The following is a 14,465-nucleotide window of genomic DNA, read 5'->3' as shown; positions in this document are numbered from 1 at the left end:
AAGAAATTTCCAAACAGCAGATCAATGGTTCAAAAGCAGTTCACATGAAAAAGACTTGGGGGCTTTATTTGACCTAAAATTCAGTGTCAGGCAACATGGGAGAAAAGTGGCTACCTAAAAAGCTACTTCAGTCAGCCTGTATGGATGATAATGATATATAATAGCTAGCATGTCGATAGCACTTAGCATGTCCAGACATACTAAGTACTCATGTGAGCATTTTACAGATGAGGAAACTGAGGCAAACAGGACTGTTAAGTGAGTACTTGGCCAAGGTCACATACCTAGTAAAAGTGTCTGAGGCCAGATCTGAATTTGGGTCTTTATGACTCAAGGCCCAGTGTTCTGTCCACTGCCACCTAGTTATCCAGTGTCCAGATTAAAAGAGAAAATGATCTCATTTTACCCTAATCTGGCCAGATCACACTGGGAGTATTGCGTCCTGGTCTGTGCACCACACTTTAACCAGGACCAAGGTTGGCATATTAGACAGCAACCAGAGGAAGCCAACCAGTATGGTGATGGCTCTTGAAGCCATTCTTGATGAAAGATAATTGAATGATGTGGGGATATTTAGAGTGAAGAAAAGATGAGAGCGGGGAAGGAAAGGAGGCAGGAGAGACACATAATAAGTGTCTTCACATATCTGAAGTGCTGAAGAGGGACTAAATATGGTTTGGGTGGTTCTAGAAAGCAGAACTAGCACTAATTAATGAGTGGAAACTACCAGGAAGCCTATTTTGCTTCAACATAAGAAAGAACTTCCCAATAAAGTTATAGTAAGGGATTTATAGAGGGGTGGAGCCAAGATGGCAGAGGGAAGCCAGGAAGTTGTCTGAACTTTCCCCAATTTCCCTTGGAAACAACATTAAATTAAGCCTCTAAAAGAATTCTGGAACGACAGAATCCATAAAAAGATGGAGTGAAACAACTTTCCAGCCCAGGGTAATTTAGAAGGATTTCAGGAAAGGTCTGTTTCACTTGGATAAAAGGGGAGCACAGTACAGTGCAGACAGTGTCTGGGAAAGCCAGAAGGAGGGTCTTGGCCACAGCACAGATCAGCAACAGAGGCCCCATGGTCCTGGTTCAGCAGGCCAGTGGCACAGCAGGCCAATTGCGAGGCCTCCAGCCCCAGCTCAGTAGGCAAACTGCTAGCTCCAGAGCCCAGGGCACAACAGGCCAGCTGGGTCACCCTAGTACAGTGGGCAAGCTGCCAACCCCAGAGGCCCCAGCACAGAAAGCCAGTGACCAGGCCCCTGGCCACCGGGGCAAGAAGCTTGGGACAGTCCCGCCTGTACTCCAGGAGCAGAGCTCAATTTTTAAAAATAAGCAAAACCAAAAAAGAGCCTTCACCATAGAAAGATACTATAGTGACAGGTAAGATCAAAACACAAACTCAGAAGAGGACAACAGTGTCAAAATGCCTACGTGTAAAGCCTCAAAGTGGAATATGAATTGGTCTCAAGCCCAAAAAGTCATCTTGGAAGAGCTCAAAAAGGATTTTAAAATTCAAGTAAGAGAGGTAAAAGAAAAATTGAGAACAGAAATGAGAAGTATGTAAGAAAGAGTCAATAGCTTAAAAAAGGAAGCACAAAAATTGAAGAAAACAACGCCTTTAAAAGTAGAATTGGTCAAATGGAAAAGGAGGCACAAAAGCTCACTGAAGAAAATGATTCCTTAAAAATTAGAACTGGGCAAATGGAAGATAATGACTTTATGAGACATCAAGAATCAGTCAATCAAAAGAATGAAAAAATAGAAAAAATGTAAAATGCCTCACTGGAAAAATAACTGACCTGAAAAAGGATCCAGGAAAGATAATTTAAGAATTAGTGGACTACCTGAAAGCTGTGATCAAAAAAAGAGTCTGGACAGCATCTTTCAAGAAATTATCAAGGAACACTGGCCTGATATCCTAGAACTAGAAGATAAGAAGGTCATTGAAAGAATCCACTGACAACCTTCTGAAAGAGATCCCAAAATGAAAACTCCAAGGAATACTGTTGCCAAATTCCAGAACTAAAAGGTCAAGGTGAAAATACTGCAAGCAGCCAGAAATAAACAATTCATATATTAAGAAGCTACAATCAAAATTACACAGGATTTAGCAGCTTCTAAATTAAAGGATCAGAGGACTTCGAATATGATATTCTAGAAGGAAAAGAGCTTGGATTACAAGAATCAACTGCCCAGCAAAATCGAGCATAATCTTTCAGGGGAAAAGATGGATGTTAAAGGAAATAGGGGACTTTCGAACTTTCCTGATGAAAAGACCAGAGCTGAACAGAAAAGCTCATCTTCAAATACAAGAATCAAGAAAAGTATAAAAAGGTAAACAGGAAAGAAAAAAGCACAATATTCAATAAGGTCAACCTGTTTGCATCCCTCCATGGGAAGATGAAACTTGTAATGTAATGCTTAAGAACTATATCTCTATTATAGCAGTTAGAAAGATGATACTTAGACATAGGGTGTGGACGGATATAAGCTAACTTTGATGTGATGATAAAAACGATTAATTAATGGGTGAAAAAAGGATTGTACTGGGAGAAGAAGAAGGGGGGAGGCAGAATGGGGTAAATTATATCACATAAAGGGGTATGAAAGACCTATTACAGTAGAGGGAAAGAAGGGAGGGGGTGAGCATTGTTTGAACTTTGCTCTCATTGGATTTGGCTCAGAGAAGGAATAATATACACATTCAGTTGGATAATGAAAGGGAAGTAGAAAGAGAAGAAGAAAAGAAAAGAAAAGAGGGGATTGATAGAAGGGAGGGCAGATGAGGGATTCAGTGGTCAGAAGCAAAATACTGGTGAGGTGGGGCAGGGTGAAAGAGGAGAGAGAGAAAAGTATCAATGGGAGAAAACAGGATGGAAGGAAATATACAGTTAGTAATCATAACTGTGAATGGGATGAATTCTGCCATAAAATGGAAGTGGATAGCAGAATGTATTAAAAACCAGAATCCTACAATATGTTGTTTACAAGAAACACACTCGAAGCAGACACATACACACATACACACACACACACACACAGAGTAAAGGTAAAAGGCTGGAGCAGAATATAGTGTGCTTCAGCTGCAAATTTTTAAAAAGCAGGGATAACAATTCTGATCTCAGACAAAACAAATGCAAAAATAGATCTAATTAAAAGAGATAAGAAAGGAAACTACATCTTGTTAAAAGGTATCATAGACAATGAAGTAATATCAATACTAAACACATATACACTAAGTGGTATAGCATCCAGATTCTTAGAGAAGTTAAGTGACTTCAGGAAGAAATAAAAAGCAAAACTATACTAGTGGAGGACCTCAACCTCCCCCTCTCAAAAGTCAATAAATATAACTACAAAATAAACAAGAAAGAAGTTAATGAGGTGAATAGAATTTTAGAAAAGTTAGATATGATAGGTCTCTGGAGAAAATCGAATGGGGATAGAAAGGAATATAGCCTTTTCTCTGTGGTATATGGCACCTATATAAAAATTGACCATGTATGAGGGCCTAAAAACCTCACAAGCAAATGCAGAAAGACAGAAATATTAAATGCATCCTTTTCAGATCATGATGCAATAAAAATTACATGAAAGACAGATCAAAAGTTAAATGGAAACTAAATAATCTAATCCTAAAGAATAAGTGGATCAAACAACAAATCACAGAAACAATCAATAATTTCATCAGAGAATGACAATAATGAGACAACATACCAAAATTTATGGGATGCAGCCAAAGTAGTAGTTTGGGGAAATTTTCTATCTCTAAATGCTTACATGAATAAAATAGAGAAAGAGCAAATCAATGAACTGGGCATTCAATCTAAAAAACTAGAAAAAGAACAAATTAAAAATCCCCAAACACCAAATTAGAAATTCTGAAAGTAAGAAAACTATTGAACTAGTAAATAAAACCAAGAGCTGGTTTTATGGGGGAAAAAAACAATAAAACAGAAAAACCTTTGGATTAATTTGGTTTAAAAAAAGGAAGAAAATCAAATTATCAGTATCAAAAATGAAAAGGGTGAATTCACCACCAATGAAGAGCAAATTAAAACAATAATTAGGAGCTATTTTGCCCACCTGTACACCAATAAATTTGTCAATCTAAGTGAAATGCATGAATATTTACAAAAATATAAATTGCTCAGGTTAAAAGAGGAAATAAAATACTTAAATAACCCCATTTTAGAAAAACAAATTGAACAAGCCATCAATGAACTCCCTAAAAAAACATTCAGGGCCAGATGGATTTACAAGTGAATTCTACCTAACATTTAAAGAATAATTAATTACAATAGTATACAAAGTGTTTGAAAAAATTGGCGAAAATGAATCCTATCAAATTCCTTTTACGGCACAAATATGATACTGATACCTAAATCAGGAAGAGACAAAACAGAAATAAAATTATAGACCAATTTCCCTAATGAATACTGATGCAAAAATTTTAAGTAAAATATTAACAAAGAGATTATAGCAATTTATCACCAGGATCATACACTATGACCAGGTGGGATTTATGCCAGGAACGTACAGCTAGTTCAATATTAGAAAAACTATCAGCTTAATTGACCATTATCAATAACAAGATCAAAGAAATCATATGATTATCTCAATAGATAAAGAAGCAGCTTTTAACAAAATACAGTACCCATTTCTATTAAAAAACACTAGAGAGGGCAGCTAGGTGGTACAGTGGATAGGGCTCTGGTCTTAAGAGTCAGGAGGACCTGAGTTCAAATCCAGCCTCAGACCAAACACTTGACACTTACTAGTTGTGTGACCCTGGGCAAATTACTTAACCCAATTGCCTAAAAAAAAAAAACAACAAAAAACCCACACTAGAGAGTGTAGGAATAAATAGAGCTTTCCTTAAAATAATAAGTAGTACCTATTTAAAATCATTAGAAATCATTATCTGTAGTGGAGATAAGTTGGAAGACTTCCCAATAATAAGATCAAGGGTGAAACAAGGATGTCCATTATCATCATTATTATTCAATAGTATACTAGGAAAGTTAGCTTTAGCAATTAGAGAAGGAAAAATTCAAAGAATTAGAATAGGCAATATGGAAACCACACTATCACTCTTTGATGGCATACTTGGAGAATTCTAAAGAATCAACTAAAAAACTACTTGAAATAATTAACAACTTCAGCAAAGCTTCAAGATAAAAAATAAATCTACATAAATCATCAGCATGTCTATACATTACCATCAAAGCCCAGCAGCAAGAAATAGAAAGAGAAATTCCATTTAAAATAACAATAGACAATATAAAATATTTGGGAGTCTACTTGCCAAGACAAACCCCAAAACTATATGAACAGAATTACAAAACACTTTTCACACAAATAAAGTCAGATCTAAACAACAAGAAAACTATCAATTTCTCATAGATAGACCGAGCTAAAATAATAGAAATAACAATTGTATCTAAATTTACTTATTCAGTGCCATACCGAACTACAAAAATATTATTCTATAAAGCTAGAAAAAATAATAAAATTCATCTGGAAGAACAAAAGGTAAGAATAACAAGGGAATTAATGAAAAAAAATTTAAAGGAAGGTGGCCTAGCCATACCAGTTCTAAAACTATACTATAAAGCAGTAATTATCAAAACTATTTAGTACCAGCTAAGAAACAGAGTGGTGGATCAGTGCAATAGATTAGGTACACAAAACACAGTAGTAAATGACTATGGTAATCTCCTGTTTGATAAACCCAAAGACTCCAGCTTCTGGGATAAGAACTCACTATTTGACAAAAACTGCTGAGAAAACTGGAAAATGGTATGGTAGAAACCAAGCACAAACCAACATCTCATACTGTATACTGAGATAAGGTCAAAATGGGTACATGATTTAGACACAAAGGGTGATACCATAAGCAAATTCAGAGAGCAAGGAATAGTTTACCTGCCAGATCTACAGAGAGAGGAAGAATTTATGATCAACAGGAGATCGAGAAAGTTATAAAGTGCAAAATGGATAATTTTGATTACATTAAATTAAAAAGGTTTTACACAAACAAAAACCAATGCAACCAAGATTAAAAGCAAAGCAGAAAGCTGGGAAACAATTTTTACATCAAGTATCTCTATTAAAGGCTTTGTTTTTCAAATGTATTGAGAACGGAGTCAAATTTGTAAGAATACAAGTCATTCCCCAATTTACAAATGGTCAAAGGACATGAATAGGCAGTTTTCAGATGAAGAAATTAAAGCTATCTATAGTCATATGAAAAAATGCTCTAAATCACTATTGATTAGAGAAATACAAATTAAAACCACCTCACTCCTATCAGGCTGGCTAATATGACAGAAAAGGAAAATGACAAATGTTAGAGAAGAAGTGGGAAAATTGGTGGAGTTGTAAACTGATCTAAGCATTCTAAAGAGCAATTTGGAACTATGCCCAGAGGGCAATCAAACTGTGCATACCCTTTGATCCAGCAATACCAATATCAGGTCTGTATCCCAAAGATATCATAAAAAAGGGAAAAGGACCTACATATACAAAAATATTTATAGCAGCTCTTTTTGTGGTGGCAGAGAATTGAAAATTGAAGGAATACCCATCAACTGGGGAATGGCTGAACAAGTTGTGGCAAATGAATTTAATGGAATACGATTGTGCTATGAGGAATGATGACCAGGCGGACTTCAGAAAAACCTGGAAAGACTCACATGAACTGATTTGCAAAGTGAAATGAGCAGAACCAGAAGAACATTGTACATAGTAACAGCCATGTTGTGCAATGACTGTAATAGGCTTAGCTTGGACAAAAAAATAAAATACTATTTACCAAAAAAATTTTAAAAGGGACTTATAGTGATAGGAAAAAAAAAAGTTTCTTCAGGTCACTGTGCTCATTGCTTTGTTTTCATCTTCCTGTTTTGCTGCTGCCCTTCTGTCCTCCTCTGCCCCAGTCCCAGAACCAACGGTCCAGTGCCTACCATGGGGCCCTGTACTCCTCATTTTTAAGAGTTCACTACCTCTGGGTCTCCCCAGGCGATCCAGGTTTCACTCCCCCCCTTCACCCCTTGCCATGCTGTTGACGGTTTTCTCTCCTACCCCACCGAATACCTCAAATACAACCTCCTCTGAGTCATCAGGAAGAGTGCCCCAGTTAGAAAGAAAACCACACCCTAGGGCCTTCTAATAACACAGTAGAAAGGCACTGAGGAAGTTGGGCATATTTTTATCAGTTTAGCTCTACTGTTAGTAGTTCTATTTATTGCTTTTTTTGGCTTTCAATTTACAATACTTGAGTTGGCTTGGCACCATCTGTAAACGGTCATTGTAGCGGTACACTGGAATTTCCAGCAGAGGTGGCCACTTAGGTATCAAGTCAAGTCAACAGGTAATTATCAAGGGACTTTGCCTTTTAGACTCTGAGTCAAGTCAAATCAACAAGCATTCATCTAGCACCTACTATGGGCCAGGCACCATTCGGAGTGCTGGAAATGCAAAGTAAGGTACAAAAAAGTCCCAGCTCTCAGTCTAGGGAGAAAAATGCACAAACAACTACTTTTGCATGGTTTAGTGACTTACCCAGGGTCACATAGCTAGTAAATATCTGAGGCTGGGTTAGAACTCAGAACTTCCTGACTCTAGGAACAAGACATAAACAGAATGAATTGGAGATAATTTCAGAGAGAAGGTGCCAAGGTTAATATCTATGCCCTGATAGAGCTCTGATATTTTATAATCGACTGAAGCCAACCTCTAAGTGGTAGAGTGGATAGAGTGCTGGACACAGGAAGACTTGAGTTCAAATCTAAATTCGGACGCTGGGCAACTCACTTAACCCCTGTGTGCCTCAGTTTCCTCAAATGTAAAATGGAAATAATAATAATACCTCAAAGGTTGTGAGGATCAAATGAAGTATCTGTTAAAAAAAATTCCAGGGATATTATTTCCCGCTTTTAAAAATTACATCCCCAGTGTCTTGAACATAGAGGAAACTTAAGAAAACAATAAACCTAAAATGGGAGTGGCTCTTAGAAATCCTCAAGTCCAATCCTATTTTACAGATGAGGAAAGAGGCCTAGAAAGCTTTAAAGACTTAGCCAAGGTCACCTATATAATAAAGAGGCCAGATTTGACTCCAGATTCCTTGACTCCACCGTACCACACTACTCCTCAATAAAAATTTATTGTATTAAATGATATCCCTCCACTCCCAGGTAAACTATAAACATCTTCAGGGCAAGATTTGGGTTGGTTCATTTTGGTCATCTTTTTCCTTTTGTTTTTACATCATCATTTTCAAATATATCAAATATAGCCCTCTTTTACCTTCCTAGCAAACTAAGTGACACAGTGGACAGAGCACCAGACCTGGAATCAGGAAGACCTGAGTTCAAATTTGGCTTCAGACACTTACTAGCTATAGCATTCTGGGCAAGTTACTTAACCTTTTCCACCTCGGTTTCCTCATCTGTAAAATGGGCTGAAGAAGGAAATGGCAAACCACTTCAGTATTTGTCCAGAAAACCCCAAACGGGGTCAAGAAGAGTTGGGCACGGCTGACAGGGCTGAACAAAACCACCTTCCTACTCAACCATTTCTTATCACGTAGAATTTTTAAAAATAGGGGGTGTGGAGGAGGAAGAACGGTTCAACACAACTCTTCAACAGATCAGCAGAGTTTGAGAGCACGTGCAATATTCTACATCCGGAGTCCCCCACCTCTGCAAAGCAGAGAAGTAGACACATTTTCCCCTTTTTTCTCTGGGATCCAGCTGGACAATTACAATTACACAGCATTCAGATCTTTCTGTGGTCCCTGAGGGTAATTTTTCCGTTTACATGGTTATAGTCATGGTGCATATTGCTGGGTTGGTCCCTTATTAAACGCCCTCTAGCTAGGCTAGTCAACCAGCATTTCTTTTTTTTTCTTTCTTTTTCTTTTTGGTGAGGCAATTGGGGTTAAGTGACTTGCCCATGGTTACACAGCTAGTAAGTGTTAGGAGTCTGAGGCTGGATTTGAACTCAGGTCCTTCTGACTCCAAGGCCAAAGCTCTATTCACTGCGCCACCTAGCTGCCCCTAACCAGCACTTCTTAAGCCTTTATTAGTAAGCTCTGAGGGTTTACTAGATAAGGCAGGTAGGTATCAAAGTAGACAGAGGCTGAGCCTGGAGTCAGGAAGACTCAAATCTAAACTTCAGACACTAGTTGTATGACCCTGAGCAAGTCACTTAACCTCTGGCTGCTTCAGTTTCCTCATCTGTAAAATGGGGTAAGAGCACCTAACTACTCCAGTGAGATATTGGTGAAGTACTTAGTAACAGTTCCTGGCTCACAGTACACATTTACGTGCCAGGAACTAGTACAGGTCTGTCAGGGCTAGATAATAGTACACAGATAAATGAATGAATGAATGCCTCTTAGTTTGAACTGAACTGGTGACAGAAATGACTCCAGCAGAGTGTATAGGCAGCCTGTGATAACAATTATCACGAATTCCTCCTTTCCAAAAGGCAGCACACAATTATCAGGCCCCTGCCACTTGCCACCCGTCTCACAGTCACATGTAACAGCTCGCTCTCTTTCTCTCTCTCTCTACTTTCCCCTGGTTCTCTCAGTTTCAGCCTAGAACTACTCCAGGGAGGATTCTCAATTCTCAAAATTCTTTCTTTGGATTCTCAATTAATGAGACCCTAGAAGAAGCAGAAGGGGCTGAACTAATTAAGACAAAAAGTAGAAGAGGGAAGGAAGGGGGGAGGAGGAAGTATGAAGTAGGGGTCTGGGTCAGCTTGCTAAAAATTCATTAAAACTTCTTCCTAAAGTCAAAAGTGGTTCTGAAGATGATTCCAAAAGAGAAGTTTCCAGTAACTTTTTTGTTCTCTGGAGATCATTTTGATGGACAATATTCATTTAGATTTAGAAGAAGTTCCTAACCAGAAATCCATGAACTTGTTTTTTAAAAATATTTTGATAACTTTTAAAAATATAATTAGTTTCCTTTGTAATGCTGTATATTTTATTTTATGCATTTAAAATCATTACTTTAGTAAAGAATGCTTGGGCAGCTGGGTGGCTCAGTGGATACAAAGCCAGACCCAGAGTCAGGAAGGCTCATCGTCACGAGTTCAAATCTGGCCTCCTACATTTACTAGCTGTGCGATCTTGGGCAAGTTACTTATCCTTATTTGCTCAGTGTCCTGCATCAGTCAAATAAATTGGAGAAGGAAATGGCAAACCATTCTAGCATCAAGACATTCCCTTTGTGGTCCATTTTCTGTCCATTAAGCCACATTCTTTGCCAAGAAAACCCCAAATGGGATCATGAAGAGTCATGCATGACTGAAAAAGACTGAGCGATAACAGACGTCTTGCAAAACAATTTAAGCTTCCAGAGTAAGTTGTTCTTACCTTTATTTTACTACACAAAAAAGCAGAAAGATCACAATAAGAAAATTTACCAAAAAAACCGAGCAATAAAGCCATTCTTGAATCAGTTTCTCGAAAAAAAAAAAAAAAAACCAGTCAAAAATAACCCAGGTGCCTCACAAATCTATTTAAAATGCTCATTAAAATCTATAACTTTCATTAGAGTACCTCTTCCAGGAAAATATCACATTCCAGGTGACTATCAGTGAGGCACCTGGCACTCAAGATATGGCTGGACTCATAAAAAAAGTGTATCTGGTAAGAGTCATTAGCAGGATTCAGAGCTAGCAGAAGGGAACGTCTTGATGAATACTTTAATGCTCCACATGCCAATTCCTGTTCAACACTTACTATCAATGACTTAGATGAAGATACAGCCATGGTATGTGATCACTGAATGCTTACTGGTTGATTGGTTAATAAGGTATTTGCTGAGGTGGGAGGTGGGTATGGTAGACTGGGTAACAGGTCAGGATTCATTAGATTTAGAGCTGGAAGGAACCTTTGAAAGGTTATCAACTCCAACTTCCTCATTTTACAGACGAGGAGACTGAGAAACAGAGAGGTTTAGTGAATTGCACAAAGTCACACAGCTAGTAAGTATCCAAGGGCAGAACTCAAACCTAGATGTTCCTGACTTCAAGAAGAGCATTGTATCAATTATTTATGCTGCCTTATTTCAATAGGTGGACAAGATGAAATTTAACAGAGAGAAATAAAAGTGTCTGCATTTTAATGAATTTTTAAAAAACCGTACAAGATGAGAAACACGTGGTTTAAGAAACGTTCATTTGAAAAGGATCTGAGAATTTTAAAAGGTCACAAACTGGACAGAACAACTGGCACTGGAGTCAGGAGGACCCCAATTCAAATCTGACCTCAGACATTTACTAGCCACGTGACCCCAGGCAAGTTACTTAACCCCACTCCCCCCCCAAAAAAAGCCATAAACTCAGTGGGAGCATGGTGAAGTTGCTTTAAAAAAAAAAAAGGCTCGGGCAGTCTCGGACCAGATTAATAAATGTATAGAGCTCTTATTCCAACAAACAATCATCCCACTGTACTGAGGGTTAGTCAGCCCACATCTGGAAAACTGAGTTCCCTTTGGTTCTATATTTCACACAAAAGACAATGAGACCATGCTAGACATGACAGCTACAGTGACGATGAAACCCTATCGCACAAGAAATGACAAAAACACGCTTCCCTTGGCATGTTCTACTTGGTAAAGACAATGGGTAAGGGATCTGTCTTCAAATATTCTCAAGGTTTTTCATGGAAAGAGGACACTTTTGTGCTCTGTTGTTCCAAAGAACAGGCTGCTGGGAGGTAAATGTTAAATTAACATAAGGAACTTCCTAAATTTTAGAAATCTACTTTTGAGCTGTTTTTTGTTTGTTTCCCCACCCCAGGATAGCTAGGTGGTGCAGTGGATAGAGCACCAAGCCTTGGAGTCAGGAAGACCCAAGTTCAAATCTGGCCCCTGACATTTACTAGCTGTGGGACCCTGGGCAAGGCACATAACATTGCATCCCCCTGCTCCACTCCCCCCCCAAAATATGGAAGGGACCTTATCGCTAGTTTATTCTACCTTGCCCCTCTATGGGATGTTGTACAGTGGTAAGAGTTCTGTACACTGAGTCTGGAAATTTTGAGTTCTTCTTTACCCAGGGGGATCACAGATCACAGGCCATAGATTGAGAGTTAAAAGAACTTCAGAGACCACCTCCTCCAACCCCTTCATTGTACTGATGAGGAAACTGTGGCCTAGAGAAACTAAATGACTTTTCCAAGTTCACAGCAGATTGACAGAAACATAATTTGAACTCAGGTCCTGTGGTACCTACCAGCTTCTTGACCTTCAGCAAGTCTAAAATCTCCCTTTACCTTGAAAATCCTAGGCTCCTAAGATTTATTCTATACTGAGCACAGTGTTAGTTGCTATGGCAAAGATAATGTCTAAGATAGGCCCTTCACTATGAGAAACATGAGTTTCAAACTCCCAAGTTCAAATCCAGCCTCAGACACTTACTAGCTGTGTGATTCTGGACAAGTCACTATTTGCCTCAGTTTCCTCATCTGTTAAATGGGGATAATAACAGCACCTACCTCCCAGGACTGTTGGGAGGATCAAATGAGATAAGTGTAAAGTGATTGGCACACTGCCTAACACATATGCTATTTTTTTTTTTCTGTTGGCTGTGGGGAGCCACAGAAGATTTTCTAACTGGAGAGTAACATGTTTTAGGAAGATTAAGCTGTCATCTCTAATAAGGCTGGATTGGAAGGTGTAAAAAGTGAAGGGGGAGTGACTATCTCAATGTTCCAAGCATTTATTAAATAATAAGAGGTAGACTTTGAGTTTCTGAACTAGGACATCAAAGAAACAAGAGATGGGGGGGGAAGGAAGGAAGTTAAGTCCACCCAAGAAATCCTAGTGGCTCCTAAGCCACCTTGTCTCTTGGTTTTCCCTGTCTTATCCCACAAAGTAGCAACTTCATTTGACAATGGGCTGTAGGCTGCTCCTGAACAGGGTCAGAAAGGAAAGATTCCTTAAAGCTTTCTAAAATTGCTGCCCAGTTTTGAAAGGAAGAGAGGGGTGAAAGGGGAGGGAGAGAGCATAAGAACCTCTCAGTTTTTGGTAAGGTTTTATCATCTGGGCGGCTGAGGACATGCTGGGCCTGTCCCCCAAACAGCATCTTCTGCTGCTTGGTCAAGGTCAAGTGCCCAGAAACTTCTCTCCACAGTTTCCTTACTTCAGATTTTAGAAGAAAGTTCTGACAGTAGAGAGGGGGGGAGAGGAAGGGGAGGAAGAAGGGGAGGAGACTTTGTTGACTTCGCTGTGTTTGGTTTTTTTTTTTTTTTTTGTCGAAGGCGAGAGAGGCAGAAAGGGTGGGGAACGAACTGGGAGGCATCAAGGGAGCTCCAAGAGCAAACCACCAATTTGGTATTTTTCGTAGGATTTAGCCCAACTCTGTTCTGGATCTTTCAGCAGCAGATCCTTGTTCGGCAGCTCGATCGCTGAGTAACTCCTTACAAACAATTTCCCCTACTCTTTGCCCGTCTGTTTATCTCTGCCGGGTGCCTTCCCACTCCACCCTCCCCGTTTGGTTCAGGGCAGTGCGGTGATATGCACAGGCTTTCCCAAACGCGTGATCTAACCGTAGTCCCTACGGGCTGTGGCCGCCCGCAAAGCAAGGCCAGGCCTTTCACTTACTGAAAAAGGTGATCAGTCCCAGTGCAAATCCCAGTAGGATCTTCGTGCCATAAAATTCTGTCGCCATAGAGCCACACATCTCTAACGACAACAGGGTCAGATGCGCGCTCTGGTAGAGGTAGCTGGAGGGTCTGAAAAGTAGCCAAAAGAAATTAACTCCCCGCTTTCTTCGCCTTAAGGGGCAGTCCCAGTATACTCCTTTCCCCTTCCCTTTTTTTTTCACCCCGACCCAGGAAGCTCCAACGTCTTCTTCAAGTGCGGGGTTGCCCCCCCCCTTTTACTTTCCTTACTTCCTCGGCGTCCCCGCAACTCACCTTTGCAGAACTTACGGGGCGGAGAGTTCCATTGCATCTTTTCGATATACCCCAGTTTTGGTATGTGGTTAAAATTAGGTGCGTCTCTGGCTCTTTCTATAGCCGCGCAAACTCCTTTTTAGAGTGCACCTTTGGTGAACACTGATACGCAGTTTGGGTGGCGACTGCCTGATCAGAGGACTGCAGGTTCCACCGACCCCCGGGAGCAGCGTACGCGAGCAGCGACCGAGAGGCAGGAGAGGCCGAGAAGAAAGCAGGACTGCAAGTAGGCGGGGCTTGCCGACGTCAGAGTGGGCCGGAGAACAGCTGATAAGCTTCAGCCAGCGTTTCTTTATTAAAATTACGGGGGCGCGGGGGGAGGGGGGACCTGGAGGGGAGCTGCTTTTACTTTATGGATGGGTATCTGTCAGAAGGAAGCACATCCTAAACTAAGCTAGACTAGCTCTTGAGTTGCCTTGGACAAGTCTTCTGAGTCAGTGGATTCCTTGAAATCCCACCCTAATTAACCCCTGAAGAGTTTCGAATT

At 39.8% G+C, this 14,465-nt stretch overlaps 1 protein-coding gene across 1 annotated transcript in view; it reads right to left on the bottom strand.

Annotated features, from left to right (window-relative positions):
- CD58 (CD58 molecule) overlaps nucleotides 1–14,178 on the bottom strand; it is an 86,483-nt gene extending 72,305 nt beyond the window's left edge. The window contains exons 1-2 of the mRNA XM_027866744.1: nucleotides 13,940–14,178; nucleotides 13,626–13,756 (exon numbers count right to left, since the gene is read on the bottom strand). Of these exons, the coding sequence (XP_027722545.1) occupies nucleotides 13,626–13,704 (79 nt within the window). The 5' untranslated portion in view covers nucleotides 13,705–13,756; nucleotides 13,940–14,178. The remainder of the gene's footprint in view (nucleotides 1–13,625; nucleotides 13,757–13,939) is intronic.
- Between the last annotated feature and the right edge of the window lie 287 nt (nucleotides 14,179–14,465).

This window comes from Vombatus ursinus, unplaced genomic scaffold (assembly GCF_900497805.2).
Source record: "Vombatus ursinus unplaced genomic scaffold, bare-nosed wombat genome assembly UNPS02014782.1, whole genome shotgun sequence".
In the NCBI taxonomy this organism is placed as follows: Eukaryota; Metazoa; Chordata; class Mammalia; order Diprotodontia; family Vombatidae; genus Vombatus; species Vombatus ursinus.
This window is presented reverse-complemented; position numbering and strand designations above follow the sequence as displayed.